The following is a 21,246-nucleotide window of genomic DNA, read 5'->3' on the forward strand; positions in this document are numbered from 1 at the left end:
GAGTCGGGAAGGTGAAGACTGCTCCCACGAGATGGGGCCCTCGTGTGTTCTTTCACTCACTAGCTCACCCAAGGAGTCTTGTACTCGTTTTATGTTCTGTCCCTTCAGGCGCCCATCGAGCACATCTCTTGCCCAGTAAGGCCTCTGACGCCTGGGGTGTTGCTTGTACACAGGGAGTTCAGGGAGCACTGTGCTGACCATGAGTGCACGGATGAGACCACATTGGCTCATTTTTCTTGAAAAGCAAACGGAAGTAAAGCTTTGTTCCCAAGTTTACCTTGTTCCTCAGGCATTTTGCAAATGTCTGTGGGAATCCTAGGGACCTAGGCAGACGTGGCACCTGCCATCAGGGGACTCCATGCTACTGGAGCCCCCACTTTATCCTCAAGATGAGAAACAGTGCAGGTTAACCAACGCAGACTGGACTGGAACCAGGCATCTGGCCTGGAGACGAGCCTGGTTGAACCAAGCCCAGGGTTCTAACAGAATTGGGTGTGGTCAGCACTTCTGGTCAGTCTCACTACTCCGTTGTCTTGTACTCACACAAAGCTTGCAGACCTACATGGCTCCTGCAGGCAGCTCAGTCTTTGGCCACCCCCTGGCTAACATACGAATTCAGTGATTCCATTTCGTGTAGGGCTTGGAGCAGTCTGCAAAGGAGGTGGTAGTAGCATCACCAACGGGGACATCGAGGCTCAGAGAGGTGAAACGTTTGGCCCAGGCTAGGCAGCAGCTGACTCGCTGGTCAGCTCTGACTCTGAACTCTGCCCCCACCCCGACGCACACTGAGCCGTGCAGCTCAGGGCACCTCTGTCCCCGCCTCCCCAGGTCTCCATCCGGCTGGACGGAGAAAACAAGGCTGTGGAGTACAGCGCCGTGGGTGCCGTGATGGATGCCGTCAGAGTGGTCTTCCAAGGAGCACCGGTCAGCAACCTCTTTGACCGGGACTGGCACAAGATCGCCCTGGCCATCCAGGCCCAGAACGTCTCCCTGTACCTGGACTGCAGGCTGGTGCAGACGCTGCCCATCGAGGAGCGGGAGAACATTGACATCCAGGGCAAGACCGTGGTGGGCAAGCGCCTCTACGACAGCGTGCCCATCGACGTGAGTACCAGGTGGGGGGAGGCAGGGCCTGGGAGCATCCGCTCACATGCACCCCACCTCCTCAAGTCATCGCCTTGACTGTCCTAAAGGGGAGGGCTCTGACCCGAGCATCCCATCCCTGCTGCTGTGCCCAGGCCTCTGCCTCCTTCCCAGACACTTGGGACGGGAGCTGGGTGGGCAGAGAAGACTAAGCCCCACCCAGGAGCCTGTGGCACGCACTCCTAGATGAGCTCAGCCCTTGGCCCTCTCTGCTGGCATCACATCCATGTCCCTCGACCTGGCCGTGTGCCACATAGACCCAGCGTCGGCTGCTTTTCAACAGGGCTTGGAGTTGGCCGCTGTCATCCCCGCCCACTCGTCCCGAGACTGCAGCTGTTGGGACGTGCCGGCTGCTGTGCCCGGAAGTGGCTGATGAGGACAGCAGGGCTGTGTGCTGACCGCAGCCTGCCTCTTCCTCTCTCTGCTGGGCCAGTGTCCCTGCAGGAGCTGGAGCAGACGCAGGGATGGAATTGTTGTGTTTGCTGAGCGGACAGTGGGATGTGAGGCTTCCAGGGCAGGAGGGCAAGCAGGGGCCATGCACCTGCTATGCCAAGGGTCTCCTGAGTCCGGCACGAGCCCGAAAGGGGCACAGGGCAGGGACGCTGGGTGTCCACATTCCCTCACCCATGATCCCTTGACAGAGGTCTGTCCCTGCATCCACACATGCGTTCACCCACTCATCATGGGCTTAGGTCACAGCCGCTGGCGTCTGGTGCCGACCCACTGCTGGGGACACAGCCCAGGACTGGAAAGTCTCATGTCACGGAGTGTGCAGGGAACTAGAGAGTCAGCCGCCACCGAGCTGCTGTCCTGAGGATGTGCAGGGCAAGGTCTGGTGGGAAGGGTGAGGAGGAGAAGCGAGGGATGAGGGGCAGGGGAGGGCGACTTTCTGAGCAGGGGGAGCCGTGAGGGCAGAGCCTGCTGGCAGTTGGGGAAATGAGCCAGCCTGTGAGCAGGCAGCAGGCCTGGGGTCTGTCCCTGCTCTCAAGAACCCTGGAGCCCAGAGGAAGAGGGGGCACAGATGACCCGAGCTCGCAGGCTGCTGTGTTGTGCGTGTGCTGTGTGTGCAGGTGCAGTGGGGTGCAGAGGAGGCCTGGTGATGCTTCCTGTCGCTGGAGGCAGGGGTAAGGGAGACCTGGGGCTGTGTGGCACATCATCCAGCCCACAGCAGGTGCGATCAGCAACCATCTGTGGGCTCAGAGAGCCTGTGGCCAAGCCGCATGGTTCTCACGCAGTCTCAGACGGGGCTCACGTAGGTGACAGCGTGCTGCAGGCTGCTGCACCAAAGGCTTTGTACTGTCAGAGCCCCCAGCTCCTCTGCACGTGAGCCTGGGCACAGAGTCCCTCCCGCCTGGGCAGCTTGATGGCCCCAGAAATGGGAGCCCCCTGCTCCTCTGCTTGTGAGCCTGGGCACAGGGCCCCTCCCACCTGGGCAGCTTGGTGGCCCCAGAGACGACAGAGGTGAGTGAGAGAAAGGCACAGCACACCCAAGACAAAGCCAGCTGGTCCTGAGTGACAGGCCATCACTTCTGCCACATGGCATTAATTAGAAGCAAGTCACTAAATCCGTTCTGTAACTTGGAGGGGAGGGGTGTTGAGGCCTCTCTGGACACGTGTTCTGAGCAGGGCTGTGACCTGAGCAGGGGGAGCGGGGGAGGCTGCTCCTTGTTCAGGGACTCTCCTGGTGGAGGGACCACGTGCAGGGCCCTGGAGATGGCAGCACAAGGCTCTCTGTGACCCACCATGAGCTGGGGGCTTGCAGAGCAATGGGCGGAGTGCAGAGAGACCAGGTGCTGAGTGTCCATTTAAAAAGCCTGGTCCTTGTAGACTGCGTGTGTGGTGTGTGTTTACAACAGGATTGCTTTCATATAAATACATACATATGTAATGTAAACGCACATGCATTTTTAAATCGACACCTAGTTGCCCTGGGGTGGATGTTTGGCCCAGTGAGTGAGGTGCTACTTAAGATGCCCATGGCACAGAATGCCTGCGTCCAAGTCCTGGTTCTGATCCTGAGCCCGGCTTCCTGCTTTGCCCACCCTTGAGGGCAGCAGGTGAAGGCTCAGGGGGTTGAGTCCCTACTGTCCATGTTGGGGACCTGGATTGAGTTCCTGGCTCCGGGTTTTGGCCTGGCCCAGCCCTGGCCATTGTGGGTGTTTAGGGAGTAAACCAGTGGATAGGGGAGAGCTCTCCCTCTGTTTCTCCAATTAAATAAGATTTGTTGCACATATGTATGGGGTATAGTAGATATTTTAATACCTGTCTACAACATATAAGGACAAAATAAGGGAAATTGGCATATCCATCCCCTGGAAGACTTCTCATGTCTTTGTGTTGGGGACTCTACCCTGCTGTCCTGGCTGGTTTCAGCTGCACAGTGAGTGGCTGCCCCTCTGTACTGTGGAATGTCACAAGTTACCCCTCCTGGCCACTGCCCATTCTCTCTCCACTGCCCCTTAAAGTTATGAAGGTTTTTGTATTTTAAGGTTCTGTGGCACCAGAGGTGATGAGCGGAGCACATTTTAGCTCAGACGTTTGCTCGGAAAACTACATGCAGGTGCTGAATGTGGGCACCCTGAGCTTTGGGGACTTGTTGCAGTAGCATCAATAAGGGAGTTTCTTTTTTTTTTCTTTCAAAGATTTTATTTATTTATTTGAGAAACAGAGTTACAGACAGAGAGAGGGAAGGACAGAGACAAAGGTCTTTCACCCACTGGCTCACTCCCCAAATGGCCACAGTGGCCAGAGCTGGGCCAGTTCAAAGCCAGTGGTTTCCCAGGGGCTGAAGCACCTGGGCCATCCTCTGCTGCTTCCCCAGGCCATAGCAGAGAGCTGGATCAGAAGAGGAGCAGCCAGGACTTGAACTGGTGCCTATGTGGGATGCTGGCACTGCAGGTGGATGCTTAACCTGCTAGGCCACAGCGCCAGCCCCTGAGGGCAAGACTTAAGTAGAGCAGCGATGACACGGGGATAGGAGGAGGCTGTATGCAGGACCTCCGAGCAGAAGGAAACTCCAGAGAGACCGTGGTGTATGCCCTGATCCTCCCATGCACAGGGGCTGTCCCTTTTAGAAGGTGACGTGCTAGGACCTGCATGGGCTCCCTCCGAGGCCTAGCAGCAGAGCTTGGTGTACGTCACCCCTGCACGGGAGCAGGAGTGTCGGGGTTCCCCTCACACTCTTCCTATCTCCTTGTGTCCTCTGCAGTTTGACCTACAGCGGATTGTGATCTACTGTGACTCCCGGCATGCAGAACTGGAGACCTGCTGCGACATCCCCTCGGGTCCGGTGAGCAGACTCTCACCTGGCATGGCTGGGAGGGGCTGGGTTAGGGCTTGGGACCACAGCCAAGGCCCTGGGCATGTTGGCCATCAGAGTGTGGCCTGAGGAGGAGCCCAGGGACCATGCATGGCTTGGTTCTGGTTCCCAGCCAATCAGGGTGTGGGTTGGGGAAGCCAGGTCCGGCACATCCTTGAAGGCTGTTGCAGTGGGTGCCTTGGTCAGCAGGACACTGGTACAGGCCACGATGAGTCCCAGCTCTGAGGAGCACGGAACGCAGAGCCTGCAGGGTGTCCCTCAGGAGGGTGTGCTTGTCAGTGCCACCAGTGTTCGTTCAGAGGAGGGGGAGGCTGCAGTGGCCCAGGCTGGCCAGCAACACAGGGAGGTGGGGACATGGACAGCCTGGGAACCCAGAGTTTCTTCTCCCACCCCAACCTCTGTTACCCAATCCGACTTCCAAGGCTTGGTGGAAAGACAGAAGTAGCCACCACCTGCTTCCCAGTGCTGGTGACTGAAGTCTGCATGCCACGTCAGGTTGGCCCTGGTCCCAGAACACGGCAGGCACTCAGTGCGCATGTGTCGGGGTTCTCGTGGGATGCAAGTGCACAGCCATCACCGGACATGTGCCATCGGAGGTTGAGGGATGACAGGAAGGGGATGAGGGCAGGGAGAGGGGAGGGAGTGGAAGGGGGAAAGGGTAAAGATGACTCACTCTTCTGCATCTAGTGTGTGTGACGCTGAGTTACGGCTTTTCCTGTACTGTTTTGTGAAATATTGTGAGGTTATGATGGAAATGTCCTCGTGCCCATTCATTAGAGGTGAACACTGAGGCTTATGGGGTTAAGAGATTGCTACCGATTGCTGAGCTGGCCAGGAATGGCTGCTGCAGGGTTTTGGGGAACCTGCTCCTCCCTCCCGCCCAGCCATGCTATGCTCAGGCGTCCCCAGGCTATTGGGGCCCCGTCTGTTGGCCTGGAGCCCTGAGAGCTCGGGCGACTGTGCCCCAGCTGGGCGTGGCTGCTGGGGAGCAGCCCGGGTCTGACCCTTGTCCTCTACTTGCAGTGCCAAGTGACCGTGGTGACGGAGCCTCCGCCTCCCCCTCCACCCCCGCAGCTTCCCAGGCCTGGCAGTGAACAGATTGGGTTTTTGAAGACCATCAACTGCTCCTGTCCACCTGGAGAAAAGGTACCGTCCAGCTACAGTGCCCCTTGGCCTTCGGCCCACTCCCTGGAGCAGAGCCGGGAGGGGCTGAGCTGGGAGTTTCCCATCATGCACCTGGCACCCTGGGCAGAATGTTCCTCGGATCCCTTGATTGTTGATACTTGTGTGCTCTGGGAGGGAGAGCCGCAGGCTGGGATTAACGTTTTCCTGGAGTTAATCACATGTTCTGAGGGTTTTCTGGCTCCACCCAAGGGCAACCAAACCCACCGAGATGTCATTCAAGAGTACGACTCAGAATTTGACAGCGAAGCAGGGTCAGGTCGGCTCACTTCTCTCTCCTCTGTCTCCCGTCATTTGTGTTACACTCTGCACATATCTGAGTCGCGTTCGTGCCTTCGCCAACTGTTAGGCTACACTGAGCAGCTCCTTGTGTTTCTGAGCTCTGAGTTGGTCTCTGTGTGCACCAGCGACCTTGGGCAAGGAAACTCACCCCCAAGGATGGCAGAACTGTGCTGGGGACATCTCCATGGGACTTGCTGGGCTGACACCCTCTGGGCGCTGCCCACCACCCAGTAGCTCCCGATGAGAAGGTGCAGCGAGAGTTCAAGTGAACTGGAGCGGCTGCACTTTAGACATCTGAGTGGCAGGTTTCCCTTCTCTCCTGCCCACTTGGCCTTCAAACCCTCCCTTGCCAAGCCCTGGGGAGCAGGGAGCCCTCAGGAGCCCTGGGCGGATTGCTGGGAGGCTGAGAGAAAGCCAGCCCAGTCGTGCTATAGCTGAGGCTTTTCTGGGCAGTAGCTGAAGCTGAGACGCCCCAGGCCTGGCTGTCCAGGTAGGGGATGGGGGAGGCGGAGGAAGGAGCCAGGCTGTGCACTCGCAGTTCGGCAGCGGCTCCTCCCACACCCGCTCCGGCAGGCTGAGGTCTGCCGTGCCCAGTCTGTTGATCCGTTCTCGCACGTGTGTGAAATAGCAGCCGTCTGACCCCTGGTCCTTTGGGGCCCTTGTAGCAGCTAAGAGCCCTCCCTGAGAGGGGCGGTGGCCCTGTGTGGTTTGCTTCCTGCCGCTGTGCACACGCAGGCTGTGCCAGGAGCGTGGCCAAAACCAGCTTTCTGCATGCCTGTGCTGTGGATGTGTCCCACCCAAGGCTCCTGTGGTCTCTGGCAGGACCCCAGGAGGGGATTCTGGGGTCAAGCCAGCCTGGGCCACCCCCATCTTTTCCCTCTCTGATGTACAAACAGCAGGGAGCTCCCGACTGGACCTCAGTGTGGTTTAAGGAGACCCCTCCCCACCCCAGGCCACTACTGCCACCCTTAAGAGTCCCATGAAGTGCCTTCTGGCCCCCTCGCTGTCCCCCTTCCCCCTCCACTGCAGGCCAGGCGAACACATCTGCCTCCTTGCAGGGGTGGGGCTCTTTCTTGCTGTCCAGCACTTGGGTATGTGGTGCCTTTTGCCACCTCCCCACTCCCTTCCTCCCTCCTGCCTCCTTCTTTCCAGACATCTGCAAGGAATCTCTGTAGAGCACATTATCTCTCCCCTCCTGTCCTCTTCTTCCCGACTCTCCTTCCATCATTCGCCAGCCACCCACTCAAGATCCGTATTTTCAGCACCTGCCAGCTCCGAGACACTGTATTCCTTTTGTGTCCCTGTGCCCCCCTCAGCCAGAACAGAGATCCTATTGACTGAAAACATCTGCCTGTCTACTTCCCCAAGATCATGACTTCCCAGGATTAGAGGCCGAATCTTTTCATGTCTGTGTTTTCCATGGCTAATATATATCCTGGTAGAGAGAAGGCTGCCTTTTAATGGCTGAATTGATGGATAAGTGGGTCAGGGCTGGAGAGACAGGTGGACAGGTGGGAGGCAGGGGTAAGGAAACACACCCTCTCTTCCTCCTCCTGGGACCGGCTTCCTGCTCAAGGCTGTCGGTCACCTCAGAGTCGCAGTCTGGGTACACGGCCCAGCAGCCCATGCCTTGGCTCAGCCAGCGTTCTGTTTGTTGGCCCCATGAGCACCGCTGTGTGCTGTGCAATGTGCTCTGCCCTGAGGTTTGAAGACAAATGGATCCAGGGGCTGAGAAGAGCCACAGCCCACTCTGGTTTGGGAGCCTTAGAGCTTCCTGTCAGTCTGCTTGGGCGCTTCCCAGGCACAGGTGGCCTGCTTCTGCCCTTGCACCAGCGGGGTCAGTGGGGAAGAGCCTGGCATCCCTCTCATGAAGTGGACGTCGCCTCTGACCCCTCCCCCCATCTTCATTTTTATCAAAAATGCAACACAGGGGCCAGGGAGGCTGAGAATTCCCCCTTGGAGACAAAACTCTGGCCCCAGGTAGACTTTGGTTTCAGTGGTTCATAGTCTTCACTCACTTTGCAAAGCACCTTGATTCTTAGGTGAGGTCCACGTGATACCTGACACGTGTGTAAGCAAACACCACGGTAAGTGTGGACCATGCACAGGGCAGCCTGGTGGGAACGGTGGGAGCTGTGCATCCTCCTGTGCGTGTGCGAATGACAGCTGGGATGCATTTGAAAGCCTGCTCCTAAGGTGGCCAAGTGCAGGGGTGCAGTGTGGTGGGTACGCCCAGGTGAGTGGGTGTGGTGTCACTTTCCCTTACAGTAATGTGACATTTCCACAGGTAAAAACCATATGAGCTGTGTTGTGTTTGTTTTTAGTAATGCAATATAAGGGAACTCCAGAAAGTTAATGGAAAATGCATATTATGAAAAAAGCTGTATGTTTTTAAAAGATTATTTACTTATTTGTTTATTTGAAAGGCAGTGTTAGAGAGATCTTCCATCCATTTGTTCACTCCCCAAATGGCTGTGGTGGCCTGGGCTGGGCCAGGCTGAAGCCAGGAGCCTGGAATTCCACATGGGTCTCTCACGCAGGTGTCAGGGGTTCAAGTATTCTGGCCAACCTCTGCTGCCTTCCCAGGTGCATTAGCAGGGATCTGGATTTGAAGTGGAGCAACCAGGACTCGAGCTGGTGCCCATACGTGATGCCGGCATTGCAGGTGGCAGCTTAACCTGCTGTGCCACGATGCTGGCCCTGACAAAAACTGTACATTGATATCACATTTCTTGCATTAAAACAAACTTATCTTTTAGTTTAATTTTCCATGAACTTTATATTTTCACACACCAACCAATTGCAGATCCCATTTTTAAATCCAGTAATGCGATCTTTTACACATTTTTAAGACTGAACAAAGATTGTGCTTAGCAATAGCTCTTAGGCAGGTTTTGCATTTCAGTGAACAGAAACGGTAAGAATCAACAGTGATGACATGATATATTCAGATGAAAATAGGCCATGTCAGTGTTTGGTTTTGGGTGGAGACTTACACATTTGTTTATATTGTATATTGGCACATTATAATTTTATACATTTATGAGGTGGGGTGGACATTTGGCCTAGCAGCTAAGACTCCACTTGAGACATCCCACACTGGAAAGCTCAGGTTCATGTCCCAGCTCCTCCACTTCTGATCCAGCTTCCTGTGGATGCACACACAACCTGAGAGGCAGCAGGTGCTGACTCAAGCCCTTGGGTCCTTGCCTCCCATGTCCTGGGTGGAGCTTCTAGCTCTTGGCTTTGGCCTGACCCAGCTTTGGCTGTTGTGGGCATTTGGGCAGTGAACCAGCACATGGGTGTTTTCTCTGTCTCTATCCTTCAAGCAAACAAAATAAGTACAAGTTCTAAACATTGTATATATTCATGGAGTACAGAGTGAGTCCATGAGTGTGTACCATGTGGAATGATGAAATTGATATTAACAAATTCACCAGCTCAGATACTCACCCATCCCTGCTGCCTGCCCTCGACCCTGTGACCTTGGGCCAACAGCTGGCCTTTCTCCCTGCTCTGCTCTCTGCCATGTACTTAGCCCTCCAGCTGCTGCCGTCAGTGAGACCCTGTGGCTCTCGTGTTTCTGTGCTGGGTTTGGAGGCCGTGGCGTGGGTCTGCAGCTCAGGAACGGGGGCTCTGGGCTCCATCAGCCAATTCCTTCAGCCAGCTCACCGGTCAGCACTGGACTCACTAAGTGCCCGGCTTTTGAGCACACACAGTGGATACCCAACTGATGATGAGAGAGGGGAGAAAATAATGAAAGCGGAGTCTGACTCACTTCCTTGTGTCTTCCTTCCTCTAGGGTGAAAAGGGCTCCAGTGGCCCCGTGGGACTCCCTGGTCTGAAGGTCGGTACCCGCGGCACAGGTGCAGTTCAGAGCCTGTGTCCCTTAGCCCCAGTCTCCGTGTCAGGAAGAGACAAGTCCATTAGATTGGGCCTGCCAGTCTCATGGCCCCTGTTTCTCAGTGTGTCACTGTGCGCGAGGAAGGGTGTGATGGCCAGGGCCAGGCTCAGAACTCAGCTCCGACAGCTTGCTCTCCATGGCTGGTTAACTCTGCATCAGTCATTTGAAGCTGCTGCATTCCAAAAGTGGCCAAGGGTTGGGCTTCTAAGACTTAGGTAAATTGCATGCAAGTCTTTTTACATAAAAGCTGTGAGCTCACTAACTGTACAAGTCGGAGGGGGCTCCCTGGGGCGACTTCTCTCCTGGGTCACCAGCCGCCTGCCTCCCCTCCAGCCTCCACAGGTTTAAGTTACGGGGCCCGAGGGGCTGCCTTCTCTGTTGCAGCTTTGGTCTCAGAACACCGAGACCTGGAGAGGTGGCAGTGCCCACAAGGAGCTAAAGCCTGGGTGCTGAGTGGCAGCTGTGGCACGGCTGTCGGCAGCTGTTTGACAGAGAGGCTGAGCGTGGTGGAGACAAATGGAGACCCCTGGGCCTCTCTCCTCCCCCACTCCTTGTCCCTTCTTAGGTCCCTGGCCCCTAGTGCAGTTCTATGAGCCTTACTCTCCCCTCCCCCACCTGTCTTTCTCGTGTCTCCCTGCAGCCCCCTCCCCTTCCGAGTGTCTTAGTCTGTCGTCCTTCAGCAAGTCATTTATCTGCACCTGCACGGGGCCAGGCCCCTGTCACCTCCAGGGTTGGGGGAGGCTCAGACGGGCCCCATCCCCCAGCACCTGAGTCTGGTGGTGCAGGCAGACCTGTGGGCAGATACAGTGGGTTCTTTCTGCCTGCTGCTTTCTCCTCTCCCACTGGATCCCTGGGGGTAGTTGCCGTACACCTGCTGTGTGCCAGGCTCCAGAAAGCACTGTGGTTACGATGACCTCGGCTGTGCCCACTGCTTTAATGCAAGGCCCAGCACAGGATAGGGGGTCAATGCTTACTGAATGAATGGTACCAAATCCGCGTCAACTCCGCATGAGAGGCAGCGTTTGTGACACTGAGGACGGCGAAGGCACTGGTCTGGTGACAGTGCGCCACCTTTGGCTGGACGTCCCCCTCCTGCTGGCCTTCCTTTCTGCCCTTCTGTCCATCCTCTTCTCTGCCCCTTTCTTTCTTACCTCCCTCCTGACCTGTAGGAGCCTCCTCCACCTCCTCGTCTCTCATCCTCTCCCCTGCCTCTCTGCACTGGCTTTGCCAGGACGGGGAATCATGGGCTCACACCACATTGCTTCCTTCCTCTTGTACACACTCACACCCACATCATTTCACACTCCTATGCACATCATCAAATACGTTCACTCTTACAACACTACCCACAATGATCACATGCACATGTGCATACGTGTACACGCATCTCACAGAACTCAAACACTCCTGGGTACATACAGCCCACATACACTTATACTCACACGTGCTCACACCCAGCCACACACACTTTCTCACAGTCCCAACACTTACACACATGCATACTCACGCATACTCATTCACATAGACCCTGTCACACTCACACACATACACTCACACTCATACACACATACACTCACACTCATACACACATACACTCACACTCATACATGCACTCACACTCATACATACACTCACACACATACACTCACACATACACACTTACACTCACACTCATGCACTCATACATATTTAAGCACTCATGTACAATGTCACACATTCACTCACACACTCATACACATACACACATTCACACACATATACACTCACAGTGTCATATACTCATATACACATACACTCACACACACACTGTCACACACTCCTATACTCATGTACATACACCCACACACACACTCATACACTTACACACATATACTCACATACTCATCCACTCAGATACACTCAGATACTCACACCTCATACATACATATACACTTACACATACACACTCATACGCTTATACACATACAGTCACACACACACCATTACACTCATACACTCACACATTCATACACTCACACCTCACACACTCATACACATATACACTCACATACATACACAGTCACACATTCATATGCACATACACTCACACACATATATACACTCATAACTCACACTCATATACTCACACACTTCACACACCCATACACATACACACACAATATAATTATACACTCACACATATTCATATACTCACACACATACATGCTCACTCCCACATACACATACACTCACACACTCACACATTCGTACACTCACACACATGCATGCAGATTCACACTCATACACACTCACATTCACACACACTCATAACTCAGTTATACTCATACACTCACACATAATCACACTCACACATATTCATACATGCACACACTCATACACACACTCACACATGCCCCCTGCCCACCTGGCCTCCTTGGTGAGGGTGCCCCTTGTGCTGAGGGGCACAGCTCAGGGTGGCCCAGGGTTCCATGGGCCCTGCAGGAAGGAGTGTGGGGGATTCTGCCTCACTGAGTGTGCCAGGCCAGAATCTCAGCCCCTCGCTGTCAGACACAGGAGAGGAGCAAAGACCCCGGAGGTGCACCTGGGCCCACAGCAGAGAACGGGTGTCTGAGATGGGGGTTCTCTACTGGGGACCACGCCTGTCCTGTGGGGGCTCGCAAGGCAGGAAGAGCCGCCCCTCCTGACATTCTGGCCCTGCCCACATGAACAGGTGTGCAGTGTTCTCCTGCACTTGCTTTCCCAGGTTGGCCTTAGGTCCTGGAATCTTGATGTGGAGGGGTGACAAGGATGCTTCTTTGCTCCCCAGAAGTGGGTCACATGGCCCCATGGTACAGGTGGCCATGACAGCATCAGCTGCCTCGAAGGGGCTGCAGCCAGTCTGGCCATGGCGCCTGTGTGGGCAGGAGCCCTGACAGAGAACCTAACCCCATGCTTGTCTCTGGTTTCAACCCTCAGGGGGACATGGGAGCCACTGGACTGATGGGTGCTCCTGGACCCAAGGGAGAGAAAGGTGACACGGTGAGTAAGGCGCCACTTCTGGGTGTGGCTGGACCACCTGGCTGATGTGGGAGACCCTGGGTCCCCTCCACCCCACTTCAGTCTTGCAGATCAGCAAGTGTGGGCTGATTGCCTGGTGGGTGCCAGCCACGGTGCCCACAGCACCCTCAGGATGAAGCCAGGGCCCCTCTCGTTGGCCAGGGACAGTCTGCTGGACGTGACCTTGTGGCCTCTTAGCCTAGGCGTCACCAGCCCATGCTTCCCAGCCATGATCCTCCACCCAGACTGGCCATTTGTGGTGCATTCCTCACTCTGACCATCGCACGCCTCCTCCCTCTGCTGAGAGTAACGCGGCTACGCTGCTTCCCGTCACACCCCGCTCAGCCTGCCTCCTGCTGTCTCAGCGTCCGCACTGAGCTGCTGTCAGACTCTGCGGGGAATCTGCCCGACTTCGTGTTTCCACACCAGCTGCACTTCCCCCACCCCACCATCAGGGGGCTCCTGGTGACGTCACAGCATCCCTGACACGTGGCCTAGCAGGAACTGTGTTCATGGATCCTCCTGCTGCGGGGTGAATGCAGCTGATACAAGTCCAGGAAAGACCTCTGGAGACGAGCAAGTCACGGTTCAGGGCAGGGCCTCAGGAGCTGAAAAAGCCGGGAAACAAATTCTGGCTCCACTGCAGTACTTAACCTGTTTTCCTTATCTGCACAATGGGTTCACAAAAAAACCCATGCGGTTGCATTTTGAGGGTTAAAGGAGTTAATGCAGGCAGACGCTTAGAACGGTGTTGGAAACGGAGTGCATGCCGTTTTCTCTGTTCCGTTGGCCCAGCACCATGGCAGCACTGCCCCTTGTCCTCCAGCACGGCGCCATGCGGGAAGTATCGGCAGCACCAATAGCTGTCCTTGGCTCCAGCTTTCATTGGCTGTGTGGCCTTGGGCAGGCCTCTTTACCTCTCTGAAAGTTGTTTTAGCAGAATGAGAACCCCAGCTATTCCATGGTGGAAGGTAGCGGATGACCGTTGCTGTTTTTGGTGTGTGACTGTACTGAGTTTAGTGCAGTCTGACTCGCGGTGCTAGACAGTAAGACACAGTCTGTTACCTTGAAGAGAGCCAGGCGGGTGCAGTCCCCTCGGGAGCCCATGTCAGAGATGCCCCACCTGCTCTCATGTGCCCTCGCTCACTTACTCCTTACACCAAGCTTCACACGGTGTCATCACGTCTCTCCTGGGAATGAACCTGCCTTTTCAGACCTGAACCACCTGCCCTTGATGTGCAGGCTGCATGTGGCCGAGACAGGCAGGCTCTGCACCTGCCTGCTTCACTCCAAGCCCTGTCCCCCTGTGCTGTGCATCTCTGCCCTCTAAGTGTAGAAAGCAAGCGCCTGCTGGCACCAGGTGACAGGGGAATGTGAGCAGCACCTGCTGTGTGCCTGGCTCGGTGCGCCATTCTCTACACTCCCTAAATTCCGTCGTCAACACGGTGAGCTGAGGCCTTGTGGGATGCTCGCCTTGCACGTTAGCAAGCTGCAGCTCAGAGAAGTGTGGTCACTTAGACAAGTGTGGCTCACAGCTACGCACATGGGTGCAGGAGGGATACGAAATGCCAGGCCTCTCTCCTCCGCCTCTGGAACAAGACACTGTCTCTGTCGACTGCTGCCTGTCATAGCTGGGCTTATAGGCAGGGCGAGCAGCAGAACCTGGCTCGGAGTCGGGGAGAGCCCCTGGCCCCAGACCAGCTAGAGAACAAACACCGATGTGCACCAGAACCCCATTCCCAAGGCGGAATCGTCATCGGTATCTCCTGCCAGGTGCCATCTGGAGTTTAAAATTATAACGAGTGAACTGGGGGGGAAATCAGTGGTGAGGCTCCACAGGAGGTTTGTACTTACAGAGGAAGGACTCTGTCTGAGGATAGAGCGGTGGAGATTACGTGAGCTGAAGAACAGAAAGAGCAGTGAAGAAAATGGGCGGACTCTCAGATGTGGAGGACCAGGTGTGCACCGAGGTGTGCAAGCTGGAAATTGAAGTACCGAGAGGGAGAAGTGTTCCAAGAAATGATGGCCGAGGATATCCCAGACCTGATGAAAGGAGTGACTGCAGCCAAGATGCTCAATGAGCTGCAATTCGGATCATCACGAAGAAATCTGCGCTTACAGACACCACCCCAAAAGTTCAGAACACAAAGAAGCAGCTTTGAAAGCTGAAAGAGAGAAAAATGACTCATCAAGTCCAAGAAACTACATCAATATTAATAGCTAACTAGTCCCAAGCCAACTACTCATCAGCTAGCTAGTCATCAGCCAACTAGTCATAACCCAACTAGTCATAACCCAACTAGTCATCAGCCAACTAGTCATCAACCAACTCGTCATAACCCAACTAGTCATCAGCTAACTCATCATAACCCAACTAGTCATCAGCCAGCTAGTTACCAGCAGTAATGGGGGCCAGAATGAGTGGGGGACTGAGTTCAGAGTAATCGTCATAGCAGCGTATTGCTGGATGTTTAACAAAAAGTTCTGTAATTTGTACAAACATAGTGGCTTGACAAAGGGGGCAGGGGATTAGGATTAATAAGGGAGTGTGTGCCACTGTGTGTCGCCGGAAGTCTGGAGGTCTTGGCAACAAAAAGTACAGTGAAAGCATCACTAAGGAAATTCAAATGTTACATAGGACATGCTTAATTTAAGAGTAATAAAAATTTAAAAAGTTGAGAGTAAATGGACCAAAAATAGAGGTGTGAGACAAGTTGAAAAAAGTAAAGCATATGTAGGTATCATCATATGTCATACGTGTGAGTGTATTAAATGAATTAAGTAAACTGCGGGGAATTTTCCGACAGGATGTCAGAACAAGATCTGTGTGCATGCTGTCTGCAGGAGACTCAGTGTAGATGCAGAGACACAAAGAGGTTGACAGTCAGAGAATGGAAAATATGTGTTCTGAAAACAGAAAGGAGGCCTGGAGTGATCGTCCGAGCGTCAGAGAAAATACTTCAAACCCAAACCTGTAGCCGAGAGAAGGACATCAGCTTGATCCTGGCAGATGTTGTCCAGCTCTGTGACTATACTAAGTCATTGGGTTGTCTGTTTTAAATTGGTGAATTCTCTAGAATGGAAATTGTATCCCAGTAAAGCGCTCCTGGAGACAAAAACAGACATCTGAAGTAACTGAGGGGCTGGAGCTGTGGTGTAGTGCGTAAAGCTGCCACCTGCAGTGCCAGCATCCCATATGGGCACCAGTTCGAGACCCGACTGCTCCACTTCTGATCCAGCTCTCTGCTAATGGTCTGGGAAAGCAGTAGATGATGATGGCTCAAGGACTTGGGCCCCTGCACCCACGTCGGAGACCTGGAGGAAGCTCCTGACTCCTGGCTTCAGATTGGCACAGCTTCAGCCATTGCAGCCATTTGGGAAGTTAACCAGTGGATGGAAGATCTCTCTCTCTCTCTCTCTCTCTCTCTCTCTCTCTCTCTCTCTCTCTCTCTCTCTCTGCCTCTGCTTCTCTGTAACTGTGCCTTTCAAATAAAAAATCTTTTAAAATAAAAAATAAAGTACTTGCATCTCTGGGAATGTTCCGTGGGATGGTACTAGTGAGGATGCACGTGCCTGTGGCTTTCCCAGGCTCTGGATGGAGCTAAGGAAGGGGCATCGGTCACTTCCACCGTGAGGCGTGGTCGTGCCAGGGAGGGGCTCGGAAGTAATCTGCTTCTGCTTTCCTTCCTCTAGGGCAGGGGACCTTTTGTCCAAGGAGAAAAAGGAGAGAAGGTAAGAACACCCCCCGCCAGGGAACAGAATGGGGGGCTGAGGCCTGGGGGAGGTGTGTGTGCCCCTTGTGCTGCCTGGCAAGAGCGTGAGTGGGGAGCAGGTGCACCAGGTGCGAGCCTCAGCGTGAGTCCTACCTGCCCTGGGCAGCTGAAGCATGCACAGTGGGCGGCAGGGAGAGGACAGATGGAGACAGGAAATGCAGACCGCGAGCAGTGAGAAGCGAGACCCGTGTGTCCTGTGGACTCAACGTTTTGAGCAGCTGACAATTGAGCTGCACCCAAAAGTGGAGGTGTTGGGGGTAGGGCCACCCAGGCAGAGTGAAGAGCATGAGCCGGATTCAGAGGGCAAAGCGGAGGGAAATGTGTGTCCCAGATGTGGGCAGTTCAGAATAGCAAAGGACTCTTAGTGTCCTAAGAGTAGGGAACAGGGCTGGAGAAGGTTTGGGCACCCAACATTGATGATCACAGCCTGATTAGGCTTCCTCCTCGGTGGTGGGAACCGACACAGGGTCTGCACACGGTCACACACCTGAGTGCATTCCAGTAGCAGGTACCAGATGGAGCCGAGAGGAGCCATCAGAGCGCTTTGGGGGGAAGAGTCGGGTGATTACTGCAGGATTTACAGGGGAGTGGACAGAGGACACAGCTGGCTGCGGCAACCAGGCTGGAAAGACCTGGGGATGGAGGCGAATTCGTGTGATGCCTAAAAATGTTCTCCACAGATATCAGTGTTGCATCTTCTTTTACCCTCATCATAACAGGCATGGGCTCAACAGATGTTGGGAAATGTGAAATTCCTTCTGCACAGGAGAAATGGAAGCAGAGAGCCGTGTTCCCACATACCAGCAGATTTTAAGCCCCCCCTTTTCCCTGGAGAGGCAGCCCAAGAATTCTAGGGCACATTTACGTGGGTGATGTCATCAGAGCCCACACAGGTGCTGCTGGGTCTCTGGAGGCACCTGCTGCTCTGCGGGGATCACGCCAGCCCCCATGGAGTGGATCCTGTCCCCCAGGTGCCTCTGCCTGCAACTAACGTGGAAATGACTTTAGCGTATGTCTTCTCCTGTGGAAGCCCTTGGAGTTGGTACTTTGGATTCTAGATGTACTTGGAGGCGGTGACTGAAGGCTGTGCGTGAGGGCTTACGCATGTGTGGTTTGTAAGGAGACTGGACACAGATGCAGCGCTGTGCAGTGGGCAGAGGGTAGACGGCGTTGTGACACACTTGAACGAGGCAGCAGCCGTCAGTGAAGCAAAACTACTGTTAGGAAAATTGTTAATGACTTAGAACGTGCAGACAACATTTTATCAAATCTTTAGAACATTATTACAAGATAGATGTCCCATATGGCCCCAGCTGTGTGTGTGTATAAGAGAGAGAGTGTGTATTAGAGAGAGAGGGGGAGGGGGGGAGGGAGTTAATAATGCTGGTCAGCCCATTGTTAAACAGTGGCCGTCTGTGCTGGAAAACGTTATGCGAAGGTTTATTTTTGTGTCATCTTCATTTGTTCACAATGGACTCCCCCCCCCCACTAAAATCACAGAACAACAATAAAAAGTATCATGAAGAGGCAGGATGCACGGCGTGAGAGAAGCTGGACAGCCTTACAGAAGCGGGTCAGGTGTTTGCCTTTCTCCAGCTCTGAGGTCAGCTGTTCAACCCCAGTCTTCTGATACCTAAACCTGGGCTTGGGCAACCACCGTCCATGATCTCTGTGTGGTTAAAAAGCCAGATGCCCAAATTCAGCAGCTGCTTCCTACTGTGAATTTTTAAAAGATTTATTTGTTTATTTGAGAGACGGAGTTACAAACCGAGAGAGGGAAAGAGATCCTTCATCCACTGGTTCACTCCCCAAATGGCTGCAACGGCCAGAGCTGGACCAATCGGAAGCCTGGAGCTTCTTCTAGGTTTCCCACATGGGTGCAGGGGCCCAGCCACTTGGGCCATCTTCCGCTGCTTTCCCAGGCCATTAGCAAGGATCTGGATTGGAAGAGAAGCAAACAGGACCCAAACCAGCACCCATAAGTGTTGCTAGTGCTGCAGACAGAGGCTTAACCCACCATGCCACAGCACTGGTTCTGTTCCATGAACTTTTATGCTTTGTTTTATTGTGATGAGAATACTTGCCGAGAGACCTGCCCCAACCAGGGTTCCAGTGCCCAGTACAGCAGCCCAGAGACATGGAACTGCACCATCCATCTCTCCAACTTGTCCACCCTGGGTAACAGAAACTTGGCAACCATTGAACCCCAGTTCCCTGTCCCCTTCCCCCAGCCCCTGGAAACCATCATTAGTTACTCTCCTAAATGTGATTTTGCCTCCTGAAGGCCGACTCTTCTATGTAGGTGTGGAGTTGTGCGGTATTTCTTTCTCTGTCACAGTGTCCTCCAGGTCTATCACATAGCCGTGGCGGAGGGTGGTTTGTTGGGGCTGAATGGTATCCCATAGTGTTTATGGCACACAGCGTCTTTACCCATTCATCTGCTGATGGACCCTGGGGAGGTTGCATCTTTGGCTGTTGTGAATTTTGCTGTGGTGATCCTGGAAGTACAGGCATCTCTCTGAGGTCTTGATTTCGACTCTTAGATAAACAGCCAGGAGTACAGTCGCTGCATACTGTGGGAGTTTATTTAAGAGACAGAGTTACAGGCAGAGAGAGGGGAGACAGAGAGAGAGAGGTCTTCCATCTGCTGGTTCACTCCCCAAATGACCACATTATTCGGAGGTGGGCTCATTTAAGCCAGGAGCCAGGAGCTTCTTCTGAGTCTCCCATGTGGGTGCAGGAGCCCAAGCACCTGGGCCATCTTCTACTGCTTTCCTAGGCCACTAGCAGGGAGCTGGATTGGAAGTGGAGCAGTGCCTGTATGAGATGCAGGTACTGCAGGCAGAGGCTTAACCCACTGTGCCACAACTCCGGCCCCCCTAGAGTTTCTGAGAATGTCTGTTGTTTTCCCTGGCAGCTGCACTATTTTGCATCTTTCCCACCCCCAACAGGGTGAAACAGCTACTTTTACTGCTGACTGTTGCAGGGGAGCTAGGTTCTGGGGGCCACTGGCCAGACCACAGGTCACCAACAGGACACCCAGCTGTTGCTTGGAGTCAGAAGCTTGGGCTTCTAGTTCCTTCAGGTCCTAACACCTGACAAAGTGGTGCTTACCAAGTGAAACCATGTGACCCCGTGGTCTCCTGTGTCCCCTGGCCCAGCCTTTCCTCTCACGGAGGTGTTATCCTTGGTGTGTGTGGGAGTCAGGCAAAGACTAAGCCTCCTCCATCACCTGGGCGGCAGGTGTGTCTGCCTTGTTGGTCCTGGGTTGATGGGCGGCCTCAGTTGCCTGTTCTCACACCCACAGGCACCTCGCTGGTGCCCAGAGCTCTGCTGTACCCTCCTGTTCCCGGCATGGAAGCTGCTGGGACCTGGTTGCAGCTGGGGACCCTGTCCCATGAGCAGTGCTGGCAGGGGAGCAGCAACAGGCTGTGGCGCTTGCGGCTCCGTCCTCGGCTGACACGGTCTCGCAGCTGGCATTTTCAGCACAGTCAGCTGTGTGGTCAGAGTCATCCCCCTCTCTGAATCCTGTTCCTCATCTATGAAAATGACGGTGTGGGAGCTGACGGCGCTCAAAGCCCCTTTCAGGTGGCAATTCAGAGATTGGAGAAGGGGTGTCAGTCTTCTGGAAACGAGGGGGCAGCATGGGTCACGGGGACTGGCAGGGCCCACAGAGGGGGAGATGGCCACGGTAAACTAGCTTCTTTGCTGAATGTCATCTCCAGAGTGTTTGCTGAGGGCTGGGAGTTGGGTGGACTGGAGCCCTCCCCTCCCGAGCTGGGGGTCATGGTGCTCTCGTCCTGGCTGCCCTCTGGACGACGGCCCCTGCACACCCAGCTCTGTGCCCCACACTTCCCCATCATGGGACACACAGTGCTTCGGCGAGGGCGTGGCTGTGCCCATTTTGCAGAGGAGGGTGATGTGTCCACGTCACACGGGCAGTAAGTGGCTGGGAAGCTCAACCTCCAGGAAGCTGCAGGGCTGGCTGAACCATCGCTTCTTCTGTGGCCGAGGAAACACAGGCGTGGGGGAGGTGAGCGACTGGCCAGGGCCACCCGACTGAGAAGGTGCCAGGCGTGCAGCTGCCCTCCTCGGCATCCCTGTCACACGCCCTGAGACCATCCTCGGTGCCCCTTGTTTTCAAAGCCTCCCCTCTGGATCCTTTTCCACCCTCCCCTGACTCCCCCCCAGTGTTTATACAATGAGGCTAAGATAAATGAGACAGGCAGCCCAAGGGCCACCCACATGCACAGACACGTGAACATACACACATGAACACATGCATTCACATAGACACACAGACATGGACACACAGATACACATAGACACAGAGAAACATGGACACATACAGGCACACCCAGAGACACATAAACACAGATAACCTATACACACATAGACACACAGAGACATACAAACACATGCAGATACATGGACACACAGATACACAGACACATAGACACACACACATGAACACATGGATAGAGACACATAGACACATGTACACACACAGACACATGCACAATACATATACAGATACACCCAGGCACATAGACATACACAGACACGTACACTGATGTGATTGATTTCACTGTAGAAAGCTATGTGCA

At 54.3% G+C, this 21,246-nt stretch overlaps 1 protein-coding gene across 1 annotated transcript in view; it reads left to right on the forward strand.

Annotated features, from left to right (window-relative positions):
• The window catches only part of COL22A1 (collagen type XXII alpha 1 chain), a 241,976-nt gene that overhangs the window by 37,489 nt on the left and 183,241 nt on the right, over window positions 1-21,246 (forward strand). The window contains exons 6-11 of the mRNA XM_062189414.1: window positions 829-1,104; window positions 4,352-4,432; window positions 5,486-5,608; window positions 9,729-9,773; window positions 12,786-12,848; window positions 16,560-16,598. Of these exons, the coding sequence (XP_062045398.1) occupies window positions 829-1,104; window positions 4,352-4,432; window positions 5,486-5,608; window positions 9,729-9,773; window positions 12,786-12,848; window positions 16,560-16,598 (627 nt within the window). The remainder of the gene's footprint in view (window positions 1-828; window positions 1,105-4,351; window positions 4,433-5,485; window positions 5,609-9,728; window positions 9,774-12,785; window positions 12,849-16,559; window positions 16,599-21,246) is intronic.

Source organism: Lepus europaeus, chromosome 4, assembly GCF_033115175.1.
Source record: "Lepus europaeus isolate LE1 chromosome 4, mLepTim1.pri, whole genome shotgun sequence".
Classification (NCBI taxonomy): domain Eukaryota; kingdom Metazoa; phylum Chordata; class Mammalia; order Lagomorpha; family Leporidae; genus Lepus; species Lepus europaeus.